General features: G+C 37.9%; 1 protein-coding gene across 1 annotated transcript in view; it reads right to left on the reverse strand.

The window, feature by feature from the left end:
- mad1l1 (mitotic arrest deficient 1 like 1) overlaps positions 1-25,925 on the reverse strand; it is a 94,153-nt gene that overhangs the window by 16,379 nt on the left and 51,849 nt on the right. Inside the window, exon 17 of the mRNA XM_028457587.1 lies at positions 20,804-20,997. Coding sequence (XP_028313388.1) covers positions 20,804-20,997 — 194 coding nt within the window. The remainder of the gene's footprint in view (positions 1-20,803; positions 20,998-25,925) is intronic.

The following is a 25,925-nucleotide window of genomic DNA, read 5'->3' on the forward strand; positions in this document are numbered from 1 at the left end:
ATTCTCCCAATCACATCCTATACAGTACGTTGCCTGACATGCACGCCGTGCCTCAACATAATCCAAACTACGTGTCAAAACCAGACCCTTTGCACTTAATCCGCATTTTAAAGATCATTACTTGGATGTGGGAATAAATTAGCGTGCACGGAAAGTTATGGAGATGTGCACAAAGCAGGAGAAAAGAGCAATGAGAAGAAGAACAGATTTTACTGCTAAAGCAGATAAGCTGCTCTTCATCAAGAACTTAAATGCACTTTGTGTTTTTACAAGAGAACATTTAATTTTGACTCTCTTTAAGAAGCCCAGACACCAAAGACACATCATTTCTATCAATCATTACAGTTTATGTCAAACTTAAACAACAGCTTCAGTAAAGCCAAGAATAAACCTAATCAACATGACCCACTATTCTCTGCTAACACTGTCAGAGTTTCTAGTGCTTTGCTAATTATTTGATTTACACTTGCAAATGCTAAGCTAATAAATATCCAACGGAAATCCCAAAATGCATTTCAGCTTAGTATGAAGTACTGTTGCAGAGTATGTCATAGAATGTCTAAAAGGCTTTCTTCATGCATCTATTGACTCAAACATGCTTATGAATGCAAAATAAATCGAAGGCTTAAACAGTTTTACAGAGCAGCAAAGAAGATCAATACCACTTTTGATTAATTATTCAAAGCTCATAACTTAATGGAAAAAAAGGATTTGAAAAAACAGACGTAGCCTAAAACCTCTTTGCATTCAGAAAATGTAAACAAATGCAGAGTTCACCAGAAGTTAAACTACAAATGTTGTAAAAGTTCAAATGCTATTTTATAGCATGACCAAATACTTATTTTATTTTCCATCATTCCATAGGTCACATGCATCTTCTTATTATAGACTGGTACTAACCCATGGCCTACAGAAGTAGATTTAGTTTAGTAACCATCTATCCATCCATTTTAAGACCCGTTTGTTCCAGATTTTCAGGGTCTTAAGGGTCTGCTGGTGCCTATCGCCGGCTCATACTGGGCGTTAGGCGGGAGTACACCCTGGATAGGGAGCTAGTCTATCGCAGGGCAGCATACAGACAGACAACCACACACTAGCATTCACTCTTACGGGCAATTTATAGACTCCAATCAACCTTATAGTTATGTTTTTGGATTGTGGGAGGAAGCCGGAGTACCCGAAGAAAACCCACACAGCACGGGGAGAACATGCTAACTCTACACAGAAAGGACCCAAGTGTCCACCCTACAACTTGAACCCCGGACCTTCTTGCTGTGAGGCGGACGTGCTAACCACTATTTATATCTAGAAAAATATAATTCTTTAGGGTGCTGTTTGTATGCAGTTGTAAAAAAAACAAACCAAGAAAAACAAGTGTAAAACTAAACCATGCACACTATACTTTTAATATTAGTGTGCAGGTGGAAGGATTGCATGATTTCAGTGCCGTGTCAATGACCATCCGGACCACTTGTTAGGGAAGAAAATATCGTTATTGGACCATGAAGTGGTGGGCGCAGATGGCCTGATGACTTTTCCCCCACACGAAATGAGCAGACAGGTGCCTGTGATGACCTGGGCAAGAGTTGGCAGCTGAGCGCACAATGAGAACAGAGTCAGCTAACAGAAGCTCTGTCATGCTCAGGTGAAATAGCTGACCTCCTCACCCTCATGCGGATGTTACTTTGACTCCCATCACTACCATGCGCACTCCTTAATAAACTGACAGCCAGTCTCAGTGCATCATGCCACACAGCATGTATCATTGCTCAGAATGAGTCTAAGGAACATAAACAGCTTGTGGTGCAGACTTGGCATTCAAGTTTACAGTTTTTGCTCATCAAAAATCTGAAGATGTAGAATGTTTGATGCACTTGACAATATATGACCTTGATTTGAATTCTATCAAAACTTTATTTGTTTCAATTTTTATGTTCCTTTTAAACAATCTACTTTGGCCTGAACATTGAATAGCATAATAATATTCTTCTTGGAGTTAGTTTTAATGAACACACTAGTACCTTCTGTCCACTAACCCTAACCAGTCAAAGCAAATGGCTGCCACCTCTGAACCTGGTTGGAGAATTCTTTCTATAAGAAAGAGGGAGTTTTTCCTTCCCATTGTCACTAAATGCTTGTTCATGTGGATCTTGTTGGGTTCTTTCTTTTTTTACTACAAACTTTATATTTCAGTGCTTTGAGATGACTTTGTTGTATTTTGCGCGATAGAAAAGTTGAATTGAATTGATTAGAGCTGCAACTAACGATTATTTTTGTTGTCGTTTAATGTATCTTGTGTTTTTTTTTTTCTCGATTAGTCGACTAATCACGATTATTTTTCTGTTTTGAAGCACATATTTTGGACTGTACTTTTAACACCTGCTTAAATCATTCCACATGTGAACATGTCCCTGTTGTACTGTGACAGCACGATTTACAGAGAGAAATTATAACAATGACATAAAACATGTATTTGTAGTGTAGTTGTTATATTTAACACATAAAATATAATTGAAATCACAATAACATTATGAATACATTTAATATCACAAACTTAAAGTGTAAGTTGTCTTGAACAAAGCAGTAGTAGTAATCAAAGAATTTCAATAAAAAGCTGGCGCTAACCTGCAGGTTATGGAGGTAATGAGGTTTGAACCAATCACAGTGCTGCTTTTACATAAAAGAAGTCCATAAAATAAAATCATAAATAATATCGTGCTTGAAAGAATCCTTACAAGTTAAGAAAAGTCTAATTAATGTTATCCAAATCATAGTTGATAATAAATTAAAGAGGTTTATTGTTCAGAATAAACACTAGTATCAGCAGAAAAACATATTATAAAGTGGGTACGTCACTAACTCATTGATGAGTGCAGTGATAAACATGCTTTCAGACGTACACACAGACCTAATAAAACCTGTTATTAATTAATAACTATTAGAATCACAGACTGTCAGCTAACAAACACATTAGCATGTAATTAGAAATGAAAGATTGGGTTATTATCAGCGGTAGTGATGTCACTCCTCTCTCGGTCCGTGTACAAACCGGGGCTCCACTGTGTGTGTTTGGGGTGTCCTTCCCTCCCTCCATGGATCTCCGTTGTGCTTTAATGATTGACAGCTGAACTTCAGGGTTTACACTTAGTGTTTCACTGCTTTGTTTTCAGTCAAAAGCTTTAGAAACTTTAAGCCGCGTTAAACTTCTTCAGTTTTTTCCTCTCTCCGCCATTCTCCTGCGCTGTTTACTTGCATAAAGTTGGTGGTGCAACACTGCCCCTAGTAGTCAATGTAAGGTACTGCAGCAGAAAAAGCAGGAAGTGGCCACGGGCTGGATTTTATCATTAATTTACAAGATTAAACAACACAGTTTAATAACAATATCACAAACTCCTTTTTAAAGTTACACCTACACTTTTTAACACCAAAACAAGCTAAAGCTAGATGACTTTTGAAAGCAGTCCTTAAGCTTTGAGCCAAAATTCTAACAAAACAAGGACAAAACTCTGCAGTGGCTGAAGGAAAGGCCGTCTCATTTATCTTTTCAATCCGCCATTCAATTAAAGGGAATCAATACTTCCACGCTTGAGATGCATGGTGGGGAATCGTAGGGACCTCATTTAACCAACCAGTGACAATCCTGCTACTCTAGTGCATGAGAGGAAAACTACAAATGCAAAGGTGCATCATCTTGGTCAGGAAACACATTCTCATATTACGTTCACGAAGACAAAATGCCAAAGCTTCACTGTGTTTCATCTTGCAAACTGATTTCGAAAACAGTACTACTATTAAAACTAACAAGGTGGTGTCATAGCATTTAGAAGAAGTCTATTACTTATAGTCTTATTCATGTGTCATGTTGTATTTTTGATTGATAATTTTTGTTTTTTTTTTGTTGTTGATTTAATTCATACTGGCTTTATGGAAAGATAATCTTTGCCATCCACTTTTAGCACTCTTTAGTGCCATATGAGCCAACTCTGTTGTACAATGACTGTGCACTTATGCCTTAAGGGCCAAGTTAAAAAGGTGCTTCATAAATATAATTTTTACTGAAAGCTGGGACAAACAGTAATCTGCTTCAATTTCACAAGGCTTGTATGGTGCATTCATGTTTATAGGGACAGTTCAATTTTCAGGATGTGTGACTATTAATAAAAACTTTAACCACAAACAAATCAAAAAGGGAGGGAAAAAAAAACACGAACTGGTAATGACAGCAAATCAGGATGAGATGAGTACACACACAATCTCTGTGTCCAACAATATAACCTTTGTTTTTAATGTTTTTATCTTTGTCAACGTGAATTCCGATGGTTAATAAGGTTAAAAGCCAATTGTGTATAAAAATGTGTTCCACTGGGATTTTTTTTCTTTGATAAAGCAGGTCAATGTGAGCTGTTTCAGTCAAACGATTTGATAATGTTTTATAATGAGAAAACAAGAGAACTCTATTTGTATAGTTGTCTAAAAATACTACAGACATCAAATTCACTCCCATTTAACTACAACATATGCATACAATTGTGATTGTAAAATAAATTACCCTTCAGAGAAATATCAATTTCATTTAGCAGTTTGGGTTACATCCCAGATGTTGAGGAATGGACCAGATTGGCCATCACTGTGGGTTGTTGAGCAAGTCCCTTTACCCCAATCCAACTGCTCCCCAGGGAAAGTGCAGAGAAGAATTTCACTACGGTGATGAAAAAAGTATACATTAATATTATTACTATTATTATCACCAACCCACTTCCTTAACAATTAAATCACCACCACCGCCCACTACTTTCACATGAAAAATTAGGGCCGTCACTTTAACATGTTAATTGCGATTAATTAATTACAGGAAAAAACAAGAAGACAGTCATCAACATCCCCCGCCAAATTGGTTGTCAATATAACTCATTATAACCTTTTTCTAAACGTCCTAAATCTAAATTAGATGTATACATAAGAAATATTTTCACATCAGAATATAAAATTACGATCTTAAACGTTTTCTAAGAAAAGCTGTCCCCTGTGAAGATACCTTGAACAGAAAAAACAGCACAAGAGCAATGACTCCGGAGGAAATAATTGCGCACTTCTCGTTTTCAAACTCCATCAAGTTATTGATATCCTGAAGCCACACACCAAAAGCTGTCCCCTTTGAAGATACCTCGAACAAAGTAAAAAAAACAAAACAAAACAGAACAAGGGCAATGACTCCGGAAAAAATAATTGTGCGTTTTTCATTTTGAACTTCATCAAGGTATTGATACCCTGAAGCCACACACCAAATTTGGTTATCCTATCTTAAATGGTTTCTGAGAAAAGTTGTCCCCTTTAACTCGGACGGACGAATGGAGCTCAAACTTAAATCTCCCTTCCACATTTTTATGGCAGGAGAAAACGCACTAAAAAAATAACGCCGATAATCGCATTTTTTTGCACCCCAAACAGCGCGGAACCTTTCTTATTGCACAAGTTCCCGGGATACCCATAATACTGATGCACTGGCTACAATGGTAGGACCAGAGCTTTGTGCGCATTAATTTCAGTTAAATTAATAACACACGGATGGAAAACAAAAGCCCAGTTGTGTGTAAATTGTGTAACAAAGAGGTTGTGGATCACCTGAGCTCCTCCTCCTCCAGATTAATTAGATTAATTATCTACAAAACATAATTAATTAATCCCACTATTTTTTTAATCAATTGACAGCACGGGTAAAAATATCCAACATTTATCATCTACACAGATGCAACTATGAGGAAGTGTATAGATGTCAGTATTGAAAGGAGTTCTGGCTTTTTATTGCAGAAGTCCCAGTCACACACAGTTCACAGATCAGTTGACCTCTCTGCTCTCGCTACCACTAATAAAGGGGACTTTGATTCTCTGCTGCAGTCTACCATCCTCCTTCTGAGGCACATATCTGAAACTAATTCATCTCAGCAAAGTGAGGAACAAAAACAGCCTCTCCCACCAAAGTCCTACTCACACACTCTGTCAGAACAACAGCACCACCAACAATGAACATATCCAGTTGGGATTGGCAGGGCTGCTGATTGGTGGGGTATAAAAAAACAGGATATAAATAATAGAATAATCAAGAATATGCAGATGAACAGCTTTCAATTTAAATGCAGATTTTGGCCTTTTTCTGGCATCTGCGGGAGGATGGCTTAGAAAGAGAAGGGTGCTGTGAAGATGCGCAAAAATAATTTAGCGACAAATTTATCCATATTCATATTCTAATCAGCTTTTTGTTTACTGGCTTTACGGCACTGTTCCCTAAGTGTGAAGTAAACGCCTAATGACTACATACATATGCTAAAAAAAAAAGATAAACCCCTCAACAACTCTGATTAACCAGGTTCAAAAAGGCCTGAATGCATAAATGATGCTTTAACATAAAAAACCCTAACAAACTTGTGAAGCTGGGTTTAAGTTTCATCAATCAAAAAAAAAACAAGTAGAGACCTAATGATGGGATTTCTAGTTTAATTGCCCAACACAAGAACAACCTCATGTTAAAATAGATAAAATAAATAAAATCTTGTAAGTTGCTGCTTGTTGGCAGCCGGTTTCTGACAGTAATACGCTTAAAGAGTAACTATAGCTGTCAAAGTCAAAATTGTAATCACCCTTCAACTTTTACAGCTTAATTGCTATTTTCATTTATTTTTCAAGGTACCCGTGGTTCATCTGAGGTTAGTTAATACAGTTGCGTGCTTGGTGCCACCTTAAATGATGATGCATTATGGGAAGTTGAAGCCCAACATGTCTGGTAAGTGTCGTTGATCTCTCATGCTCTCTCCTGTGGACACAAACATTTGGATTGATAATGAACCTTCAGCTTTGGTGTCTTCCTGCTAAAGATAGCGCTATCATCACTGGCAGGGTAGGTGGAGCTTGTTCTGCTAGGGAGTGAGCCAAAGCAGTGATAAAAGTAATTAGTTCACAACTTTGTAGTTGGGCTCACACCCCAGGGATATCTAATGTTGCACTGACCTAGCAATGGCTACAAATGACTTTGTTTATTTAAGTTTAGATTTCCAAGTAGGGAAAAAATCAACAGATGTATGCTTTCTTTGAACAAATACTGAACCATTGCTTTTTAGCACAACACATTTGCTGGAACATAGTTGCTTATACATTTTATTCATATTGTCACAAATCACGACGTAATACACAGTTTATACAAAAAAACCCCCCAAAAAATAATTGTAATTAGTTAAAAAAAAAAATCAAGACCCCTCCCCCACAAATACAATTAAATATCTCGGCTTAAATATATCACCAAACCTAAATGAATTAATTAAACTGAACCTAGATCCGCTGTGGGATAAAGTCACAGAAGATCTGCGGAGATGGAACAATCTTACCTAAAATAAACTATCTGTTCTCTATGGTTCCACTGAAACCACCAACACAATGGCTCAAAAGATTAGATTCTGCAATTACAAAATTCTATGCTAGGAATAAAAAACCCAAAATAAGCCTTTCAACTCTTCAAAAAAATAAAAGCGAGGGAGGGTTGGAAACCCCTAATTTCACGCATTATTACCTAGCAAACCAAATTCTATATTTACCAGAATGGCTAAAACCAAAAGAATACCATAACACCTGGCTAGAAATAGAACAGCTAGACTGCAAACATATTAAACTCTCTGATCTCCCTTTTATCACTGCGACCCTCAAACGTCATAACTGCTTTAAAAACCCACTGATTGCCTCCACCCTGACTGCGTGGTGGAAAGCCTTGGACATTACAAATGTTCAATTAAAAACTAGCATGCTGTCTCCAATCTGGCACAACCCCGACTTTAGAAAAAGAAAAACACCGCTCTATCTAAAAACATGGGAAATTCAAGACCTCTTCGAAAATGATAAGCTCAGGACATATAACAATCTAACCCAAACATTTAATATAAATAAAAGTTATTTTCTTCAGTACTTACAAGTAACAAGTAGAAAAACATGGCAATAGATCTAATCACCTTGCAACCTCCAGAACTGGACAAATATATGAAAAAAATCTCAACAAAAACAAAAAAACTCTCAAAAATATACAGAGCACTCTTGAAAACTAACTCTAATCACTTACCAATCGCTAAATGGGAAGCTGAACTCTCAATCACTACGAACACCGATTTCTGGACAGAAATTTGTTGTAATACCTTTAAGATGACTAAAAACACAAATCTTCAGCTAATTCAATACAAGGTCCTCCACAGATCCCACATTACCCAACAGAAAATGTATAAAATGGGCTTCTCCCCAACAGACATCTGCTCTCAGTGCACCCAGGGAACAGCTGATTCATATTTACATGCCGTATGGCTTTGTTCGCCAGTTCAACAGTTTTAGTTTCTAATCACTGAAAAACTGTCCTCCATTTTGGACTGTAGGGTTCCTCTACCTCCAAATCTATGTCTGTTAGGAGACCTGACTATGCTTGATATTCCAACAAACCAATCACAATCCATCCTTGCGGCACTCGCCATAGCAAAAAAAACAATATTACTGAATTGGAAAGATAAAAAATTGTTAAGCATAAACCAATGGCGAAATCTCCTCATAGAATTTATTTCCATGGAAAAGATGTCTGCTCTCAGAAAAAATAAAATAACCTGCTTTGAGGAGCTTTGGACTCCTTTTCTAATTGCATTGAATCTCGATTGCAAGCAACTGCCAGCACCACTCTTTAATAAAAAAAAAAATCAAGACACTAGTCGACCATTGGGAGAAACTTAGAGATCAGTGTCTTGCCCAAGGACACTTCACGTACCCTTCAGGACATAGACAGGAATACTCCCCCCCCAAACTTGATCATAACATGACCCCTCTATCACTTTGAGTCACGTCCGCCCCTCAAGAAAAATTAGGAGTTACCATTACCAATGGTAGAAATCAACGTCAATGTCATTATAATTAAAATCGTAATTGAAAAAATCTGCTGCAGTTGAAATCGTAATTGAATTGTAATTAACTTCAGATAATTTACTTTGTAACTGTCATGAACATTTTATAAAAACTGTCTTTTAAAATGTAATTAAATGCAAAACAAGGGAACCATGTGTAAGTTCTATGGCTTACACATGCGTAGTAAATTACTAAAATAGGTTTCATATTAAGTTTACCCGTCAGTTCTCTTGAGGATCATTTTAACATTTAAAAAAATAATAAATCTAGGGATAAACCAATATTTTCATTAATTAGAAAGCCTGACAAAATAACCAAGAGATGAAAAACAAATTAGATGATAATATTTTTTCGTGTATTTTACAGCTGATTCACGACATGGGTCAAACTGACTCGTTATCATAAGAGATGCTAGCAGAAAGCTAACACGAAAGGAAGGTTATGTTTTATTGGGTTATTTATTAAAGGCTTAGTCATTATGATTAATTGCAAATGAACTTTAGTAATTCAGAATGTAGTTGTAATTGATTACAGGGGGAAAATAATAATTGTAATTGTAAAAAAGCATATCATCATAATCAAAATTGAGTTGTAATTGAACATGGATAATTAAAAACGTAATTGTAATTGACCCCAACCCCGGTAGAAATTAACATATTGAAGTGCCCAGCACTAATTATAATATTGATCATATTAGTAGTTGTGGATTAAATATTTTGATATAAAAATCATAAATAGTTCATATTAAGAGTAGAAGCCGATGTCATCTGAGTGTCTGACTCAGGTGAGAAATGCTCAGCTAAGAGGAATGGCCTTATGGGTGAACTGCCGTGAGAGCGTGAGTGAGCCTGAACATCCCATCACTGTCACGGGAAAATCCGTGACCTCAGGTGGATCTTTGTGTGCTTGTGATGTATCATGTTACCATGGAGACGGCAGACATATGTTCCCACCACCGACCAGAGGAGTCGTGATGTCTAAAAGAGTACGCACACACTCACACGTACATGTCCCGAGGGCAAAGCAGGGCACAGAACAGTCAGGAGAAATCAGACTCAACATTCTCTCCTTTCTGTGGGAGTTTGACTGCAGGAGTTTCTATCTAAAGGTTTAGGCTCAGAGAGGCTCCATAGGTATCTGAAATTCATCTTGAATAAATATTTAGTTTCAAACTGTGAGCAAAGGAACATTCAATTCTAGCTAGCCCTCATTTTGTGCTCAAACTTGACTTTATCTAATACACAGGGATAAGCTCTATCTACACACAGCAAAAAGATGATGACGACTAAAACAAATGAACAAATACATACAGTCTGGTTCTGTTTTTCAATACAACATAATTGAAGTTTGCCTGAAGTTTCACAGCAGAATCTTGAAAGATCTGTTCTCAACCACACTGATCTTTAGTCTGCATCATGACCTTGTTTAATAAAATAGAGCTAAAAATAGTATTGCTACAGCTACTACTGTCAAACTTTAAGAACGACTACAACTGCAGTGCAATCCTCCACTTATGTGTGACAAATGATATGAAGTCAGCAAACAGCGGAACACGACTCGACTATTAGAGTTTCCGACTGCTGCACATGATGCCTGCTTATTCATTTTAAAGTATATGGGGTCTGTTAAGAGGGAATGAGAATGTGTAGCACTTAAAGGCAGCACTAGCAGAACAAATCAGAGCTGGGCCAGGGGCGGGGCAAATGACCGGGCCTTTTAAACCCAAATAATAAAAATCATCATTTTACAACATACACATGCCCGCTTATAAGCTTCAGCACCTTGGAGAGCGACTATGTCATTTTAATGTCCATCAAACAAACATGAAGTATAACAAAACAAGAAAACAACAAAAACATTAGGCTACAGTACATGGTCACTAATGATAAAACAACACAAATTCAAAGCAGTTCAGCACCATGGATAGTGACTATCATTTTGACACCAACTTTAACCATTTCAACTCAGAGCCTGTATCAGTAGCTATAAAGTTTAGTAAAACTGGCACAGAGGCCCACATGTTCACAAACACTATTTCAATATGACGTACTATAAACCTACTCATATCGAATCAGAACAGTATCATAATGAATGCACATGATCTGTTTCACAAATATATATTTTATGCAAACTTGTAATAAAAATTCTGAAATGCACACGTTCTATTCACAAATATTATTATTACTATTATCCCACATCTGCTTATCAGTCCATTTACAGCTTTTTATGGTGACTTTTTAAAGGATCCAGACTGAAATACCACTCCGTCCGCTCCCATGCACCATCGCGTCAGCAGTTCTCCGGTTGTTTTGCACCGCATGCACTTAATTTAGTATGCATACGTCACACAAAATGGGTATATATATTCCCTGTATAAATCTGCATGATGGGTGACTGCCCATACTCTGGGCACAAGTCATGGGAGGGCCCGCCTTCTCCAGCTTCCCTGAGCCATGGTAGAGGCCCGGCTTCCTTAAGTCCTACCCTTCCAGCCCCCCCTGAAGCCCCACCCCTGAAAGGCAGGGTAGGTAATTTTTGAAAGCTAGCATTGTTTTGAATGTAGCTTCCTCAGAGGGCTCCGCAAACACTAAATTTTATCATTATATATGTTAAAAAACCTGACCAAAAACTCTGTTTTAACTCTGTCACCAGTGACATGCTTTGAGTGTGGGCTCGTGCACGCGAGGGGTCGAGAACGAGCAGGGAGACAGAGAGACGTGATTGGTTAAAGAAAAACAAATGGCCTTTTACAGATTTACAGCTGCTACAGTTGACAGATTTTCTTCGTTCCTTTTTCAGAGCACATAATACCTTAATTTCTGTCAGGACAAAGAAAATTTCAATCAAAAACTTGAAAAGTGTATCTGGAGAAAATTACCTACCCTATCTTTAACATAAAACATGCACTTTGTATGCATATAATCTTAAATTAGTATTTAGCGGTAGGGGGCAGAATTTAAGGCACCTTTAGCAGTACATATTCAAATATAATAACAGCTGCTATTTGAAAAACATATTCCATGTCAACAATTTTAATGCTAAGATTGATTAAAACCGTGTATATTGTATGTAAATATTGTGTGGTGTATTTTGTTTTTTTATTTAAATGTTTATGTTCGGAATGCAAATGAAAACTGTCACAAGTTTGTTTATGATTCTCTTCTTTAATTTCCAGATTATTATTATTATTATTATTATTATTATTATTATTATTATTATGTGGTACAGAATGACTAACTGAAAAAAACTGATGAAAACATATTATGCTATCTGAAAAAAAAACAAAAAAAACTGTGTGCACAATCACATTAAATTGATTTGTCATGTCAAGCAGTTAAACAATGACATGTCTTAAGGAAAATAATGGCGCTTATTCAAGCTTCAAGCAGAAACAGTTTAAAAGTAGCATTCAGTATAATGTAAACCCTCTAATATACTGGTAGGGGAGACACAGGCAGCATAAAAGTGAGTTTCTTCCCTGAAGGGGCAGCCAGAATTAGTGTGAAGGAAAAACAAGCTAAATGGTCTTTACAAAATGTTTTGCCACTGCACTGACAAATGACTCTCAAATTACAGTTATTACTATATCACCTAATTAAAACAATGACCATATGGTCAATGAACCTCCTCACTTTAACCAGGCCTGTAAATCAGCCAATCAGTGGATCATTTCACACTGAGTTGAAGTGGTAACCATAATGAAGGCACTTTTAATCATTCTGCCACTCAAGCCAGCATGGGCCCATCAGTGTATGGACAAACGTACAATCAGGTAATCTTGGGAAATATCAACTGATAGAACAACACAGTTAAGACAGAAATAATCCACAGCAAACAATAGCACACTAGCTATTTGTTTCTGTCTCGATTCTCACAACCAGAACTTGGCCCAAAATCTCTCATCAGACGAACAGGGTGATAGGCAGAGGAATAATTTACTCTACAGCGAGTCGTACCATCAGCAAGTCAGTTTTTTGCCCACTCACAGCCAAGTCCAGCAGCTGCAGTCTTTAAAGTAATTGCACTTTTAATGACGGTTGTATATTGAAAGGGCAAGATGTCACACTTGCATCAAGTACAAGTAAAAAACTTGCAGGAACAAGTATTTCAATCTGAGGGGACTGAATAAAACAGAATTGGCAGGTCTCTATTATGAGACAGGCAGAGTAAAGGTGAGACATTTGATTGAGGACTCCTGAGTGTCCTCCTTTGTTTAAAATGAGCTGTATTGATATTTTCTTACCCTTCTGGGAGCTGCTGTTAGTGTTGTATTAAACAATCAATGAGCTGTGACAGCCTTCCCTTTGAACGAGCTACCCCTTTCCACTATTCTTAGATCAAAAAATATGTCAAGCCAATTTTTTTACAACTTTATCGGTCCTTAGTAGCTGCCTTTCAGCTACACACACTGTGCTTCTAAATATGATTGGTCACAATACAGAAACAAAATCATAAGCAGCTCATCACTGGTAGGGCACTTCTCAGGGTGACAAAGTGCAAAATATAAAGAGCTAAGAACTGAGACTTCAATCCCTACCAACAACACTAATGATGAGCAATTCTTCCAAGAGACTGATCAACATGAAGCTACAACAGAACAAAACAAAAAAGTGTGGGAGCCTTCCTAGTTCACTGATAAACAAGGTCAGGTTGTTAGACTCCACATTGTTCATAAACACTCGAATCAATAACTATCCTTTGCCCACGCATGTGTGAACAAAATCATGTTCTCTAAAATATATATATACTGTATATGTATACATATTCAGACATATCATCTTCCCGCAACCATATGCGTTCCCCTCCATCTCCCTTTGGGTGAGAGGGTTGACAGTTGATTGTGAGTCTGTTTTAATGAGCTGACTTTGAGATTCTATCTTTCCTTTCATTAGCAAAGGAAGACGAGAAGCGGGTGAGGGGACAAGAGAAAGAGACATGAGGAAGTGTGGAGTAAGTCGGTCAATAGAGAACCCCCAGAAGTTTTAAATGGTGGTTGATGTGAGAACTGTATGTGTTTGGTTATTCAGTAATGAATGAGCTAATCGATAACGGGACTGTGTGGATCCAGCAGCTGTTCTGTTTGGACAAATCACTTAACAAGACACACAACTGCAGGTGGTGTTTGTAGACATTATCAAAATGTTATCTGACTGAACTGAGGTTGTATGCTTTAAGTTTAAATTAGTACAAATGAGATAAAGCTGGATCACTGGAGGGTGTCGTTGGCACTCAGTAGTGCTTGTGGAGAGGTGTTATGGTGTACCTTGGGACCGATGATATTTTGGGGAATATTGTGATGTGGGTTTTGATCATGCTGCTTCCCTGGGAGCTTCGACATTGTTTGCCTATCCGTGCTACCTGCCTTCTCCAGTGGCTGGGCCGGACTCACACCAGATGGGCCTCCTACTAGGACATATCACCTTTACTCCCAGTAGGTCTGTCCAACTATTTTTTTTTTCACACCACATACATACATCAAACCGTTGCGGTGCTGAACGGCGGGCAGTGGGAGGGCAGTTTTACGTTCATTCTACCCTGTAACATGGGTGGGGTATTCATCCTCTATATTGCTAATCCCTCAAATTTTAAACTTACCTCAGGACAATCCCTGAAGGGAATGGCTTCATGGCCCTCTATTTCTCAGGGTGCTTTCACACATATAGTCCGGCGGACTCGGTGCAATTCAGGTGGTGAATCTGCAACATTGTTGCATTTTAATGTGGTCCGGTCGGCTTTCACACATTCTATTTGCCAAGCGCACCAAACTTTCTGAACAACGTCAATGTCATTGTCGGTCGCCTATTGAACAGAATACTTCAACCTGCAATGCCGTGACGATGTGGTGCTGCCCTGTCACTATTGACAGTCGCGGCGTTTACTTTTAGAAAGTTAGTCCGTTACAATTGCGCTTCAATGTAAAGTCCTATATTTGGTCCTGGTTGCTTTCTCACATGTTTAAAGACCGCACCATGCTTCGCTTGAGCCGAACCGAGACCTACATTTTTCAGAGGATCAGAGTTCACTTGTTTGCTCCGCTCCAGAGTTTCAGTGACCTTTCACATATCGCAAAAAAAAACGAAGTATCTGAGGAAGCGAAGCAGGGTGCGGAGTGAAGAGGTATGTGTGAAAGCACCCTCAATTTCTCGGTGTGCTTGGGAAGTTGAGAGGGGTCTAGGCGATGCTTAAGGTCTGTGGGGCTTCTGGTGCAGCTGTGCGTTCTCTGGGGGTTGGGTTTGAGCCCCCATTGGTCCCCCGCCCAGCTGGTCTTGTGGATCAAAGGAGTCGTGATGGCATCCAAAAGTGGCTCTGACATGCACATCCGTTGACGGACACAGGCATGACTGGGGCTTTGTGATCGCTTACGTTGCAACATAACTTAGACATGTTTGCATCCAACAAATAGCTCTGTAGCATGTATAAGCACACACTCACTCCCTATGTTCACAAGTATCTTTGTGGTGTATGAGCATTGGGATGTTTCCCTCCTAATATTCCCTTTACATGCGACGACACTGATAGCAAATTACGCGCCTATACACTAATGAACCCCAACTCTCTTCCACAGACCGGAGCGGATGGGGGTTGGTTGCATTGTGGGCATGTGGACACAGTAAATGCGCTCTACGTCGTTGTCTGCGCTTGCATCTGCACAGTCTAATCAAATGCAATAAAGTGAAGAAGATGCAAGCACAATAGCGCAAGACAATTTTTCAAAATAAAATTACCAAACTTATTATATAACTGAAATAAAATTCATATTTTCAAAGATTTTTTTTTTCTTTGTGGCCCGGTATAAAAGATTCCACAGGCCGGTACAGATCCACGGCCCAATGGTTGGGGCCCACTTCTCTACACAATAGTGGCATCACATGTTACCAACAGCATACTTTTATGCTTCCTTTTTTGCCCTGTCCTCTTTAACTCCCCACTCACTCAGGTGTAACATTGCCATTTCTACTTCTTTACCCCAAATAAAGTCTAGCTAACCCTTCCTTCGCGCTGGAAATGGTCACAGTTATGCAATATATTAAATGTATTTATTTATTGGGTATTTTGCTTAAGTTCTGCTTTTATGATTTTTTGTGAACTGTTAAGGTTGTTAGTTTGTTAAGAGAATATTTACAGTAGTATTAATGCCCTTTTCATAGGTTAACAACGCAGCAATTTGTGCCAAATATACTAATTTGAGCCCCTGATGTTTTTTAATCAGGTGCCGATTTTGATGACAATGTGATACAGCATTTTCAATGCCTTAGATAACTTTTTTTTGGAAAACTTACTGTTATGGATAAACAAATGCTGCCAATGGGCTCCCGTTTCTGTCATTTCACACTGACTTGTTGCTCAATCTCTACACTTAGAACCACTAATGGTGCCTGCAACTGGTGCTTCTCTCTTTGAAACGTCAGAAAGAAAGATCACATAATTCGCTTACACAGCAAAGGTGTTAATCTCACTGATTAGCAGAGACTCATACATACCTAATCACTCATGCTAATCAGTCCTCCCACTCAGGGGTGAACTAAAAATATCTATCACACAAGTTAGGTAAATAAATCCTAACACTCTCCATATCCAGATAATGCTGCCATCACAGCCATTTTACCATAACATTAATTCATTATTAATTGACAAACAGCATTTCCTTGGGGACTATCACCGACTCAAAAGCTTTTGCAAAGTGCTGGTTCTTGTTTACCCTATCAAAGATGCAGTAGATTATTTTGAAAACCAGAAAAAGTTTTGATCTTGCAACAAACTTGCTGAACAAACTTTCTGCTTTGCTTTTTTTTTTAAATGATCAAAAACAGCAACACTGAGGAAGGAATGTAAAATAAATTGTAATTTTGAAAAACGTATATGATAATTAGATTCTCACCATTTGACAGTAAATGCTTTGGCTTGCTAATGAGTTAATGACAAATGCAGCCATAAAAACTTAATTTTCATGGTTTTAAGTGTTCTATGCTAAATCAGATATTAGCTGTGGAGGAATGTAGAGAATGAACCTGACACCGTTCCTCGCTCTCAGAAACAGCTGCTGGTGACTTACTTAATTTACACTTATCAAACAAATGCAATGACAAATGATTAACTTAAAGAGTGATAGATGCTTACAGTAGTAACTGACACACTCCCGTGTTTGTGCAGCAGTGAAGACGTGAGTTACACACAAGCATGCTGTGGTCTGCTTTCTGTGTGTAAAGGAAGCGGGAGCGCACACACGTTGCAGTCTGAAAAAGTGCAAGCATCAAAAGGGGACATGAGAGAGAGACAGACCTTTAGCATTAGGAAGGTCTCCTTAAAGTCACGAGTCTGTAGCTCTGATCTATGAGCATGTCTGATGGTGACTGCATTTAACTTTTGGCTTGATCTTAAACAGGAAAAACATATTAGAGTGTAATGCTTGTAAAGCTTCTGCGGATGGAGCTTTAGGTCTTTATATGGTTGCCTTATTTACTTATCAGGATCGACATATACTGAAATCCTTAAAATTGGATGTTTCGTTATCAGGATATCCGTAGAGTTGCTATTAAATTAGTATTACTCTTATGTTATACTAAAGCATGTAGATAATATCACAGGTCAGTGATCCAACCTTCTGACATTTGTCTTAAAGACATTTTTTTTAACCGAGAGAAGTTTGTTCAATCTAGAGTTAAACTATTTTTGGTAATATATTCTTAATTAAATAGCCTTATTTTTTTAATTTCTTTTTTACAAGATCTAATAATATGTCTGTCCTTCTTGGTCTCTTTCAAAAAGGTTGACAGTCAGTTTAAAAATAATCCTTTGTGGTAGTACAGTATTTGTTTTGTGTATGTTGTGTAGGGATAAGTACTATGGAAAGTAGATTCTCAGAGTAAGAGTGGAAAAAGAAAGAAATGGTGGGATGGAACTGTTGCAGGTTAAACAGCTTACACTATAGGATAGGGATTTGTATGCCAATGATTGAGGGGAATATTAGCAGGATTATCTGGCAACCCTGTTGCTAGGGTGAATAACAATCCTATTTGTAAAGATGTTGATGTCCTGTCAATAATCTTCAATTTACGCACCATTGATTCTTTCCTTATCCAACAATTAGCACGCTTCATAATCTTCACAATCGAGGCACATGGTTAAAAACCATGTTGTATGCTGTTTGTTACAATATGTGCATCAGTGGCACAGTCCTCAGTGCTCCTATAAGCCACACACTAGTGAGTACCCCGAATACTAGGGCTAAAGGTGTTAGCATTCCCTTTGAGCGTGCAGGCATGTGTGTGGCTTTTACGCATCTGTATGCATGTGCGCTCAGTAGAAAGGGGGTGCTGTGGGGTGTGAGAGTAGAGATTGAAGAAGGTGTGAGTGCGTTTGAGTGTGACAATACGCTCCACAAGGGCCTTACTCTGTGTGTTTAGAGAGAGAGAGAGAGAGAGAGAGAGAGAGAGAGAGAGAGAGAGAGAGAGAGAGAGAGAGAGAGAGAGAGAGCGAGAGAGAGAGAGAGAGAGAGAGAGAGAGAGAGAGAGAGCGAAAGAGAGAGAGAGAGAGAGAGAGAGAGCGCGTTATAGACACTATCTGAAGTTAATAAATATTGACAGTAAATAATCTCTTCTGGCAGGGTCGCAGGTGGGCTCGACAGAGCAAATTAGACATAGGAAAGAGAATAATAAAACACAGGTATGCATACACACATACACTCACACACCCCTCCCCAGCCACATTTATGTTATTCTCCTCTTGCATGGCATCCCAGGGAGTCAAACTCATGTGCTGAAGACCATAAAGATGCCCTTCAAATTGCTGGTATGGATTTAGCACTTACTCTTAGCTACTGTGGCTCATAAAGCAATGATACAATCAGCTGCTAATGCACTTCAAACCAGAGTCAACATGAAGCAAGTAAGAGAGAGATAAAGAGAAAACGGTGTAGCAGGAACAGGGTGGTTGTTCTGTAAAGCTATTCAGGGAAAGGATTTGCTGTAGAGCTAAGCAACATTCACACATGCTGCTTGTATTTAGCCTCCTCAGTTGGTGTGTTAGGAGCAGAGATCGATTAATGCAGCCCAGCGACACTGCCCAGTCATCACTCTTTACGTGCACACGCACACCAACTCTTGTCATTTATTCCAATTATACAGCAAAAGAGCCTCCTCCTTGCCACAGTGTCCCTCTATCTGCATATACGAGTCAGGTATGAAGCTGAAAGGTGCTATAAAGGTGCATAAACTGGGATTTTAGAGATTTAGTTAAAAACAAGCCACCGCTCAAGGTCGAAATTTGCAATTCCTGAAGCATTTAAGAGCTCACTGCGATATCAGCATTCCCACAGATGCTGCAGCCCCTGGGAATTCCGATGGTGACAGCGTGTTGCTTTACATTTGTGCTTAATGATCACAGTTTATGTGCACACAGAAATACACACTGCTGCTGGCTGTCAGCTACCTGTAAGCATATCGGATCTCATTAAATGAGAATTTGCAGCATTTCTGTGGCTGTCCTTTTGGGCTGAATGTGAGCAGCTGGACTAACACTAGCGTGGCTTCAGAAAGCTGCAAGTGATCCTAACTAAACAGACCTGTGTGTATCAAGTTCAATGTGTCTGAACTCAACACATCCGAATGGGGAATTATATAATATTTTCTTTGTAGAACCCACACAACATAAAATAATTGACAGCTCAACTACAGTGTCTACAGAGCTGTGTGTGATGATTCATCAGAAAGCTACAATCACCAATTAAATGATGTAAGCAGCAGCTGTAAACAAAACAACTAATTGGAAAAAAGTTATTTAACGTTGCACTAAAACACTTTTTGACAAGCAGTTTTTTACTTTGTTAATCAGAATTAAAATCATTAGTCAAGTTGCTTGTCTGCCATATGTCATCTTGTCCACTTTTGGTTTAGTTGTCTTGAAAATATTTTATACTCTGAAACTTTAACGAATGCTGGGCCAAGCTACAAGCATCTGATTTCTTTTGATAATGCTAATGTTTAGTTTTTTTTAACCACATGAGTCAAACACTATTTTACTGCTGGATGTGTCCTATAGTAGCACTTCATGAAGTCATGTTTATTCTAAAGTTGTGAATGAGTTGTTTATCCTCTGGCTACGTTAAGTGCAGAAACGAGAAAACTTGGGGAAATAAAAGTTATGCAGCAGGCCTGGGTTGATGGGATTTTGAAGTTTTGCTCTGACTTGTTGCAGCTGGGTGCTTCCATTGGGACTGGGTGAGCTTCATTAATGAGACGAGACTCATGCCTCCACAACTTAGGTGAAAAAGTTGGCGAATCAAAAACAAGATTATCTTCTTATGCAAGTTACATTAAAACATCCCTTTGAAAAACTTCCCTTTTTTCTTAATTATGTCTTTGAATGTACCATTTAGTTCTTGCTTGTTTCGATGGGCTAAGTAAAATCTTGCATTGAGAAAGAGAAGAAGTGATTGTTTGGCAGACTACTCATTACCACTTAGAGAAAATGGATGAAATAGCCTTCAGAGTGCACTTACCTGTACCACCACCATTAACTACAACCTTACAAACACGGGTACACATAAAATGTTTGGCCTGGTCCTCAGGAGAGCACCTTGGGTTGCTGCTTGGTGTTCATTTTTTTTCATAACCCCCTCACTCAATAACATATTATCTGTTGATTTTTCAACGGTAAAGGAAAATGACCACACCGTTTGTTTTTTTTTTATTTGGTTTTGGAAATTGAATATCCAAAGAACAAATGATGCACAGATTATTTACATTAAATCAGTAACATCTCAAATTGTGTTTTCCTCCCTTTCATCCTTCATAGTTGGATAATAAGATACTGATTGTGCATTCAAAGAATTGTCTTTTTGAAGTTTTAAAATAAACTATTTTCATATTCACATTTGGAGAGTTCATACCTTTTTAAACAGCAGTGAGTCGTCCATGTGCTCTGCGAACACTGAGGAAAGTCTGTATTGGTTCTCAGTGGTTAAATCAATCTGGTACCCCGTAAGAACATAACAGACTCTGCGGAACTCCTGGATTTTCTTCTGAAACACCTCCTTCAGTCTTTGGTTCTTCAGCTCTGAGCTCTCAATCTGCTTCCGTAGGTCTGGAACACAGATTACAGGAAGGAAACGTGAAAGAATACACTGTGTACATATGTAAACCAGGCTGACCTTCTTAAAGTCAGCCACATGTGTGAAAACATTTCTAAACGTCATTCCTCAAATCAATGTTCAGCTCATTCAACATCTGAGTTCCATCTAATCACTTAAAGTCAGTGGAGTGGGAGCTGGTGTCATGTAGCCTTGATGGGAGAAGTGGATGATCATGACTTACTGATAGTTGAATCTAATTAGCTAAAACACTGATACCCGCCTTGATTTGGTGAGCTGATTGGGAAACTCAAAAAAACAAAATGTAGGAGTTGCCAACATGAAAACCAACTCTCTTCCCCCCAAAAAATATTGTGATAATTCATTTAACTGTTATTTAATCAAATACAAACACTTGCTGTCTCTGTTACTGGAGCTTAAAAATAAAGTGCTTTACGCTGAACTTTAATCAGAGAGCATTGTTAAACAATTTAAAAAAGTAGAAATCAGACTGAGTCACAACCACTGTGTTGCTACAGATAAGTGAGTTCAAGGAAGGAGAAAATGTTTCCTTCTCTAATCTACAAACTTTTCCCAATCTTGCCATTTATATAAAATAGAATTCATATTTCCGCTCCTAACAAACCCCTGTATTTAACAGGTGAATAGTGAAATAAAAGGAAAAGCAAGAGAAGTGTGTGAAAATAGCAGATAACAGGTTAAGGTACAAATGCAAATTAAAACTAAATGTTTCTACTGGGACGATTTGCTTAAATTACAACCAAAATATATTTTAGTTATTTTAGCACTTCATTTAAGACTAAAATGTTAGTATAGAAAGGTCTGTATCCTTTGCATGAAGAAAGAATGGGCTTAATTAAGTCAGCTTATTAGAGAGGAGACAAAAATTTTTTTGCTTTCTTTGGCCAATTAAAACATAGTAATGGCTAACGAAGCAAAAAACTCAGGAGATTGGGACAGCGTCATGAATAAAGGACAGAGACAGAGAAAACTGGAGCAATATTAGGCTCAATGTCATACTTGAAGCATAGCCAGTTTAAAAAAAACAATCAATTTTGTAATGAGAAGAGAATCTGCTCCTCACCTTAGGCCAAGAGACTTAAACTAAATAATATAGTCAGCAACTCCATAAACCCAGTCAGCAGGAGGAAATATTAAGTGTTCCAAAGTTTCCTGGTTGGTGGACACAGTGGACGCACACCAGCAGATGACATGGCAACCCAAATCATCACTGGCTGTTGAAAATTCATACTAGCCACTGAGCAACAGTCCAGTTATTTTTCTCCTTCGCTCAGGTAAATGGTAAATGGACTTGATTTATATAGCATTTTTTCACCACACTGAAGCAGTCTCAAAGCTTTACATATCAGCTCATTCACCCAATCACTCTCACATTCACACATCAGTGGGACAGGACTGCCATGCAAGGCGCTAGTCGACCACTGGGAGCAACTTAGGGTTCAGTGTCTTGCCCAAGGACACTTCGACACATAGTCAGGTCCTGGGATCAAACCCCCAACCTCTCGATCAGAAGACGACCCACTACCACCTGAGCCACGGCCGCCCATAAGACACGTCTGATGTTGTCTCTGGTTCAGGAGTGGCCTGACCAGCTTTATGTAGATGTTAACTTCATTATCCGAAAGCCATAACCATTAAAATTACAAGGAAGAAAGGCATGAAATATTTCACTCTAAGTGTAATGAATTTATTTAACATATTTAACTTCCTAAAATGATTGAGTTTTTTTAGGCTATACCCATTCGTATGATCACTGTCAAAACCATTCCTCAGGGGCCCCATTTAAAAACGCTGCATACATTTTAAAAAAAAAAAAAAAAAAAAAAAAAAAAAAAGCAAAACGCCACTTATAAGTAACTTTTGGGAGATAATGTGTGCACTTCCACGGTAGCTCTGACCCTGCCGTACACACAAAAACGTGAGAAACAAAAACTCCGCCCCCAACCAGAGAAGAATGAAAATAATGACAGCTCTGTGAAATTAATACATTTGTGTAAAATAATTGAACATTGCACATTTCAAAACACATATCATATATGAAGGATATATTTGCAAAAACGAAGGAGGAAAAAATTATACTGACGCCCCAGAGTGACGTGCACGCGCCGACAAATACAGTTTTATATTAATAACAATAATTGTAATTAAAAATCACATGATCATTGCGCAAAACTGCTGATTAATTGGCTACAACACAATGCGTAAAGACAAACACTGGTTTATCTGGCACTGCTGCAGGACGAGGTGCATGAGAGACTCTGGAGGGAGAGGATCTACGGAGACCAGTGAGACCTATAGGCAGGACCAGGACCCCCCGTGAGGACGGACGAAGCTGCGGTGGAAGGGAGAATGACGTGGTGTGGAGCCCCAGCCTACACTCACCAGTAAAACACCCAGGGACTGCTAAAAAATATGGTTTTAATTTAAATGAAATATTATAATTTATGTAACGGAAACAGGCGTGGGACGACCGTGCAGGATTTATTTTACTCTGCAACAGAATCTATTTCCAATGTAACTAAGTACTGTTAGTTGAAAGAAAATTGACTTAAGTAAAGTAAAATTACAGATTTTAGAAAGTACTCAAAAAAGTAGAAGTAGACAAAAAAGCTACTGAATTACAGAAACGAGAGTAAATGTAATTTGTTACTTACCATCTCTGAGCACAATACATATAAATATAATAGTGTCTAAGTCAGGAAGACCACAAGTCTACAATCCTGTATTCCATCTGTGCTAAGGTGCATTTCATAATTAATTTGAAACATTTGAAAGAAAATATTTTGTACTTTCATAAGAGTCTAGACATAAAAGCATAACACTTTTTTTTTTTTTAAAAAAAGCAAAGGGTAGACAGCCATCAGCATTCTACACATGTCTAAATCAGATATGATGTATAAAAATCTTCTGTGGTAAAGGGAAAGGACAGGTTTTCTTTTTAAAATGTGTTGGAGTACAAACTGAGCATGCGTCCATCTCTGTTTGTGTGCCCGCCTGTCTCCTGGGTGACTGGGTCTCTCACAAGTGTCAGTCAGTGTTGACAAATACTGTTTCAAGTCCTCAAAAAGTGACCAAACTGTCACTCTGTGACAGCGGTTAAAGCGCTGGGTAAAAAACATTCTTAGTTCTTAAGTTACAGCAATTCACACGTTTCCTCGAGCATGCAGAAAAATAGACGTGGGCATGTCAACGCCTTATGCAAATGTCTCTACTTCTGTATTGGGTTTAAATTTGAAAATCAAATGTTTAGGGTTTTCAGACTTGCCTTTAAATTCAGAAAAAAATCTTCTTGTGCCTTTAATTAGCCTCAACATGCCATGACACAGTGGCAATTAGAAGATGTTGAAGAGGGTTTTTTGTGGGGAGGACGTACATTTTTGTCCATCTCTTTGTATAAACTAAACTGTTCCCAAAGCAAAACATTTATTTAGTTACAATTAGATGACTAATAAATAATAAATACTAATAAGAACCCATGGGGTGTATAATTAATACAGAGGAGCCTTCCTGCAAGTGTTTTCTGATTACTGTAGGTGAATATAAATAATATCTTACTTAAACCAATTATTCTTAAAGGATCATTGGTTCTCAAGTGCCAAGGAGTGAAGCGAGCGTGCTCACTTTAAACATTACTGAATGAAATTTATTTTGCATGGTTGTTTAACTGATGGCATGACTGATTATGAAAAAATGATGTTAAATATACTGATTGCTGAGCTAAATTCAGGTTTTTAATCTGCAAGTGTACATTATTGCATTAACATTATCCATTATTATTTAAAGACTATTGAAATTGACTAATCTTAATAAATATTTTAAATTTCGTGTTTGATCTTTAAGTGAAGCAAACCTTTGAAACAAAATTACTGTTTCAAACTGTGAGAACTTGTTGGCTATCAATCATTTTTTTTCCTCTTCTAAAAACTAAACTGCAGTTCATTTTTTTAAATCATGTACATTATTATCTGCATTTTAACCTTAACAAAGGGGAGTAGTGGGCAGCCATAATGCAGCACCCAAAAAGCATTTATAGGGTCAAGGGTGTGGCACAAAGACCCACAGTGGTGGTAATCAGTTGGTGCCTCTCTCCAATTAACACTACAGCCATGGTCATAGAATCCTAACCCTTACACTACATTCCCAAGGCCACTTTTCTAACCATTAGCCCACCACTTCCCCACAAACAAAAACGTAGGGATGCACTGAAATGAAAATTCTAGGTCAAAACTGAAAACCAGCTGAAATAAATTATTATTCTATTTATTAGTACCATTAGTTGCATTTATGATTATGACTGTGTGCTAACCTCACTAAAATCAAGGCATTGAATAAATATGAAAATATTTATGTCACACTGACATTCCAACAATGCACATTATAAAACAAAAGACAAAATAAAATGTTTAACTTGAACCGTATACATTAAACAATAAGAAGACAGTCATCAACTTCCCCTGCCAGATTGGTTCTCATTATAACTCACAACCTTTTCCTAAATGTCCTAAATCTAAGAACTTAGATGTATACATCAGAAAATAAGCTGTCCCCTTTGAAGATACCTCGAACACAGTAAAAAAAAACATCACAAGGGCAATAAATCTGGACAAAATAATTACGTGCTTGTCATTTTCGAACTCCATCAAGGTATTAATACCCTGAAGTCACACACTGAATTTGGTTATCCTATCCATCTCCCTTCCACTTTGTGGCAGGGGATAATGCATATATGATACGATATTTGGTACCAATTTTCTACACTTTTGTGTGGCAATAAATGGTAAAAAAATTAAATCTCAAAATGTTCCAATTTACCATATTTATTTCTCATAAAGATGATAATGATATTAACAATAATAAGCTTTTTTCATACCTTGTCTGCACATGCTATATGGAATGCAAA

This window comes from Gouania willdenowi, chromosome 1, assembly GCF_900634775.1.
Source record: "Gouania willdenowi chromosome 1, fGouWil2.1, whole genome shotgun sequence".
Lineage (NCBI taxonomy): Eukaryota > Metazoa > Chordata > Actinopteri > Blenniiformes > Gobiesocidae > Gouania > Gouania willdenowi.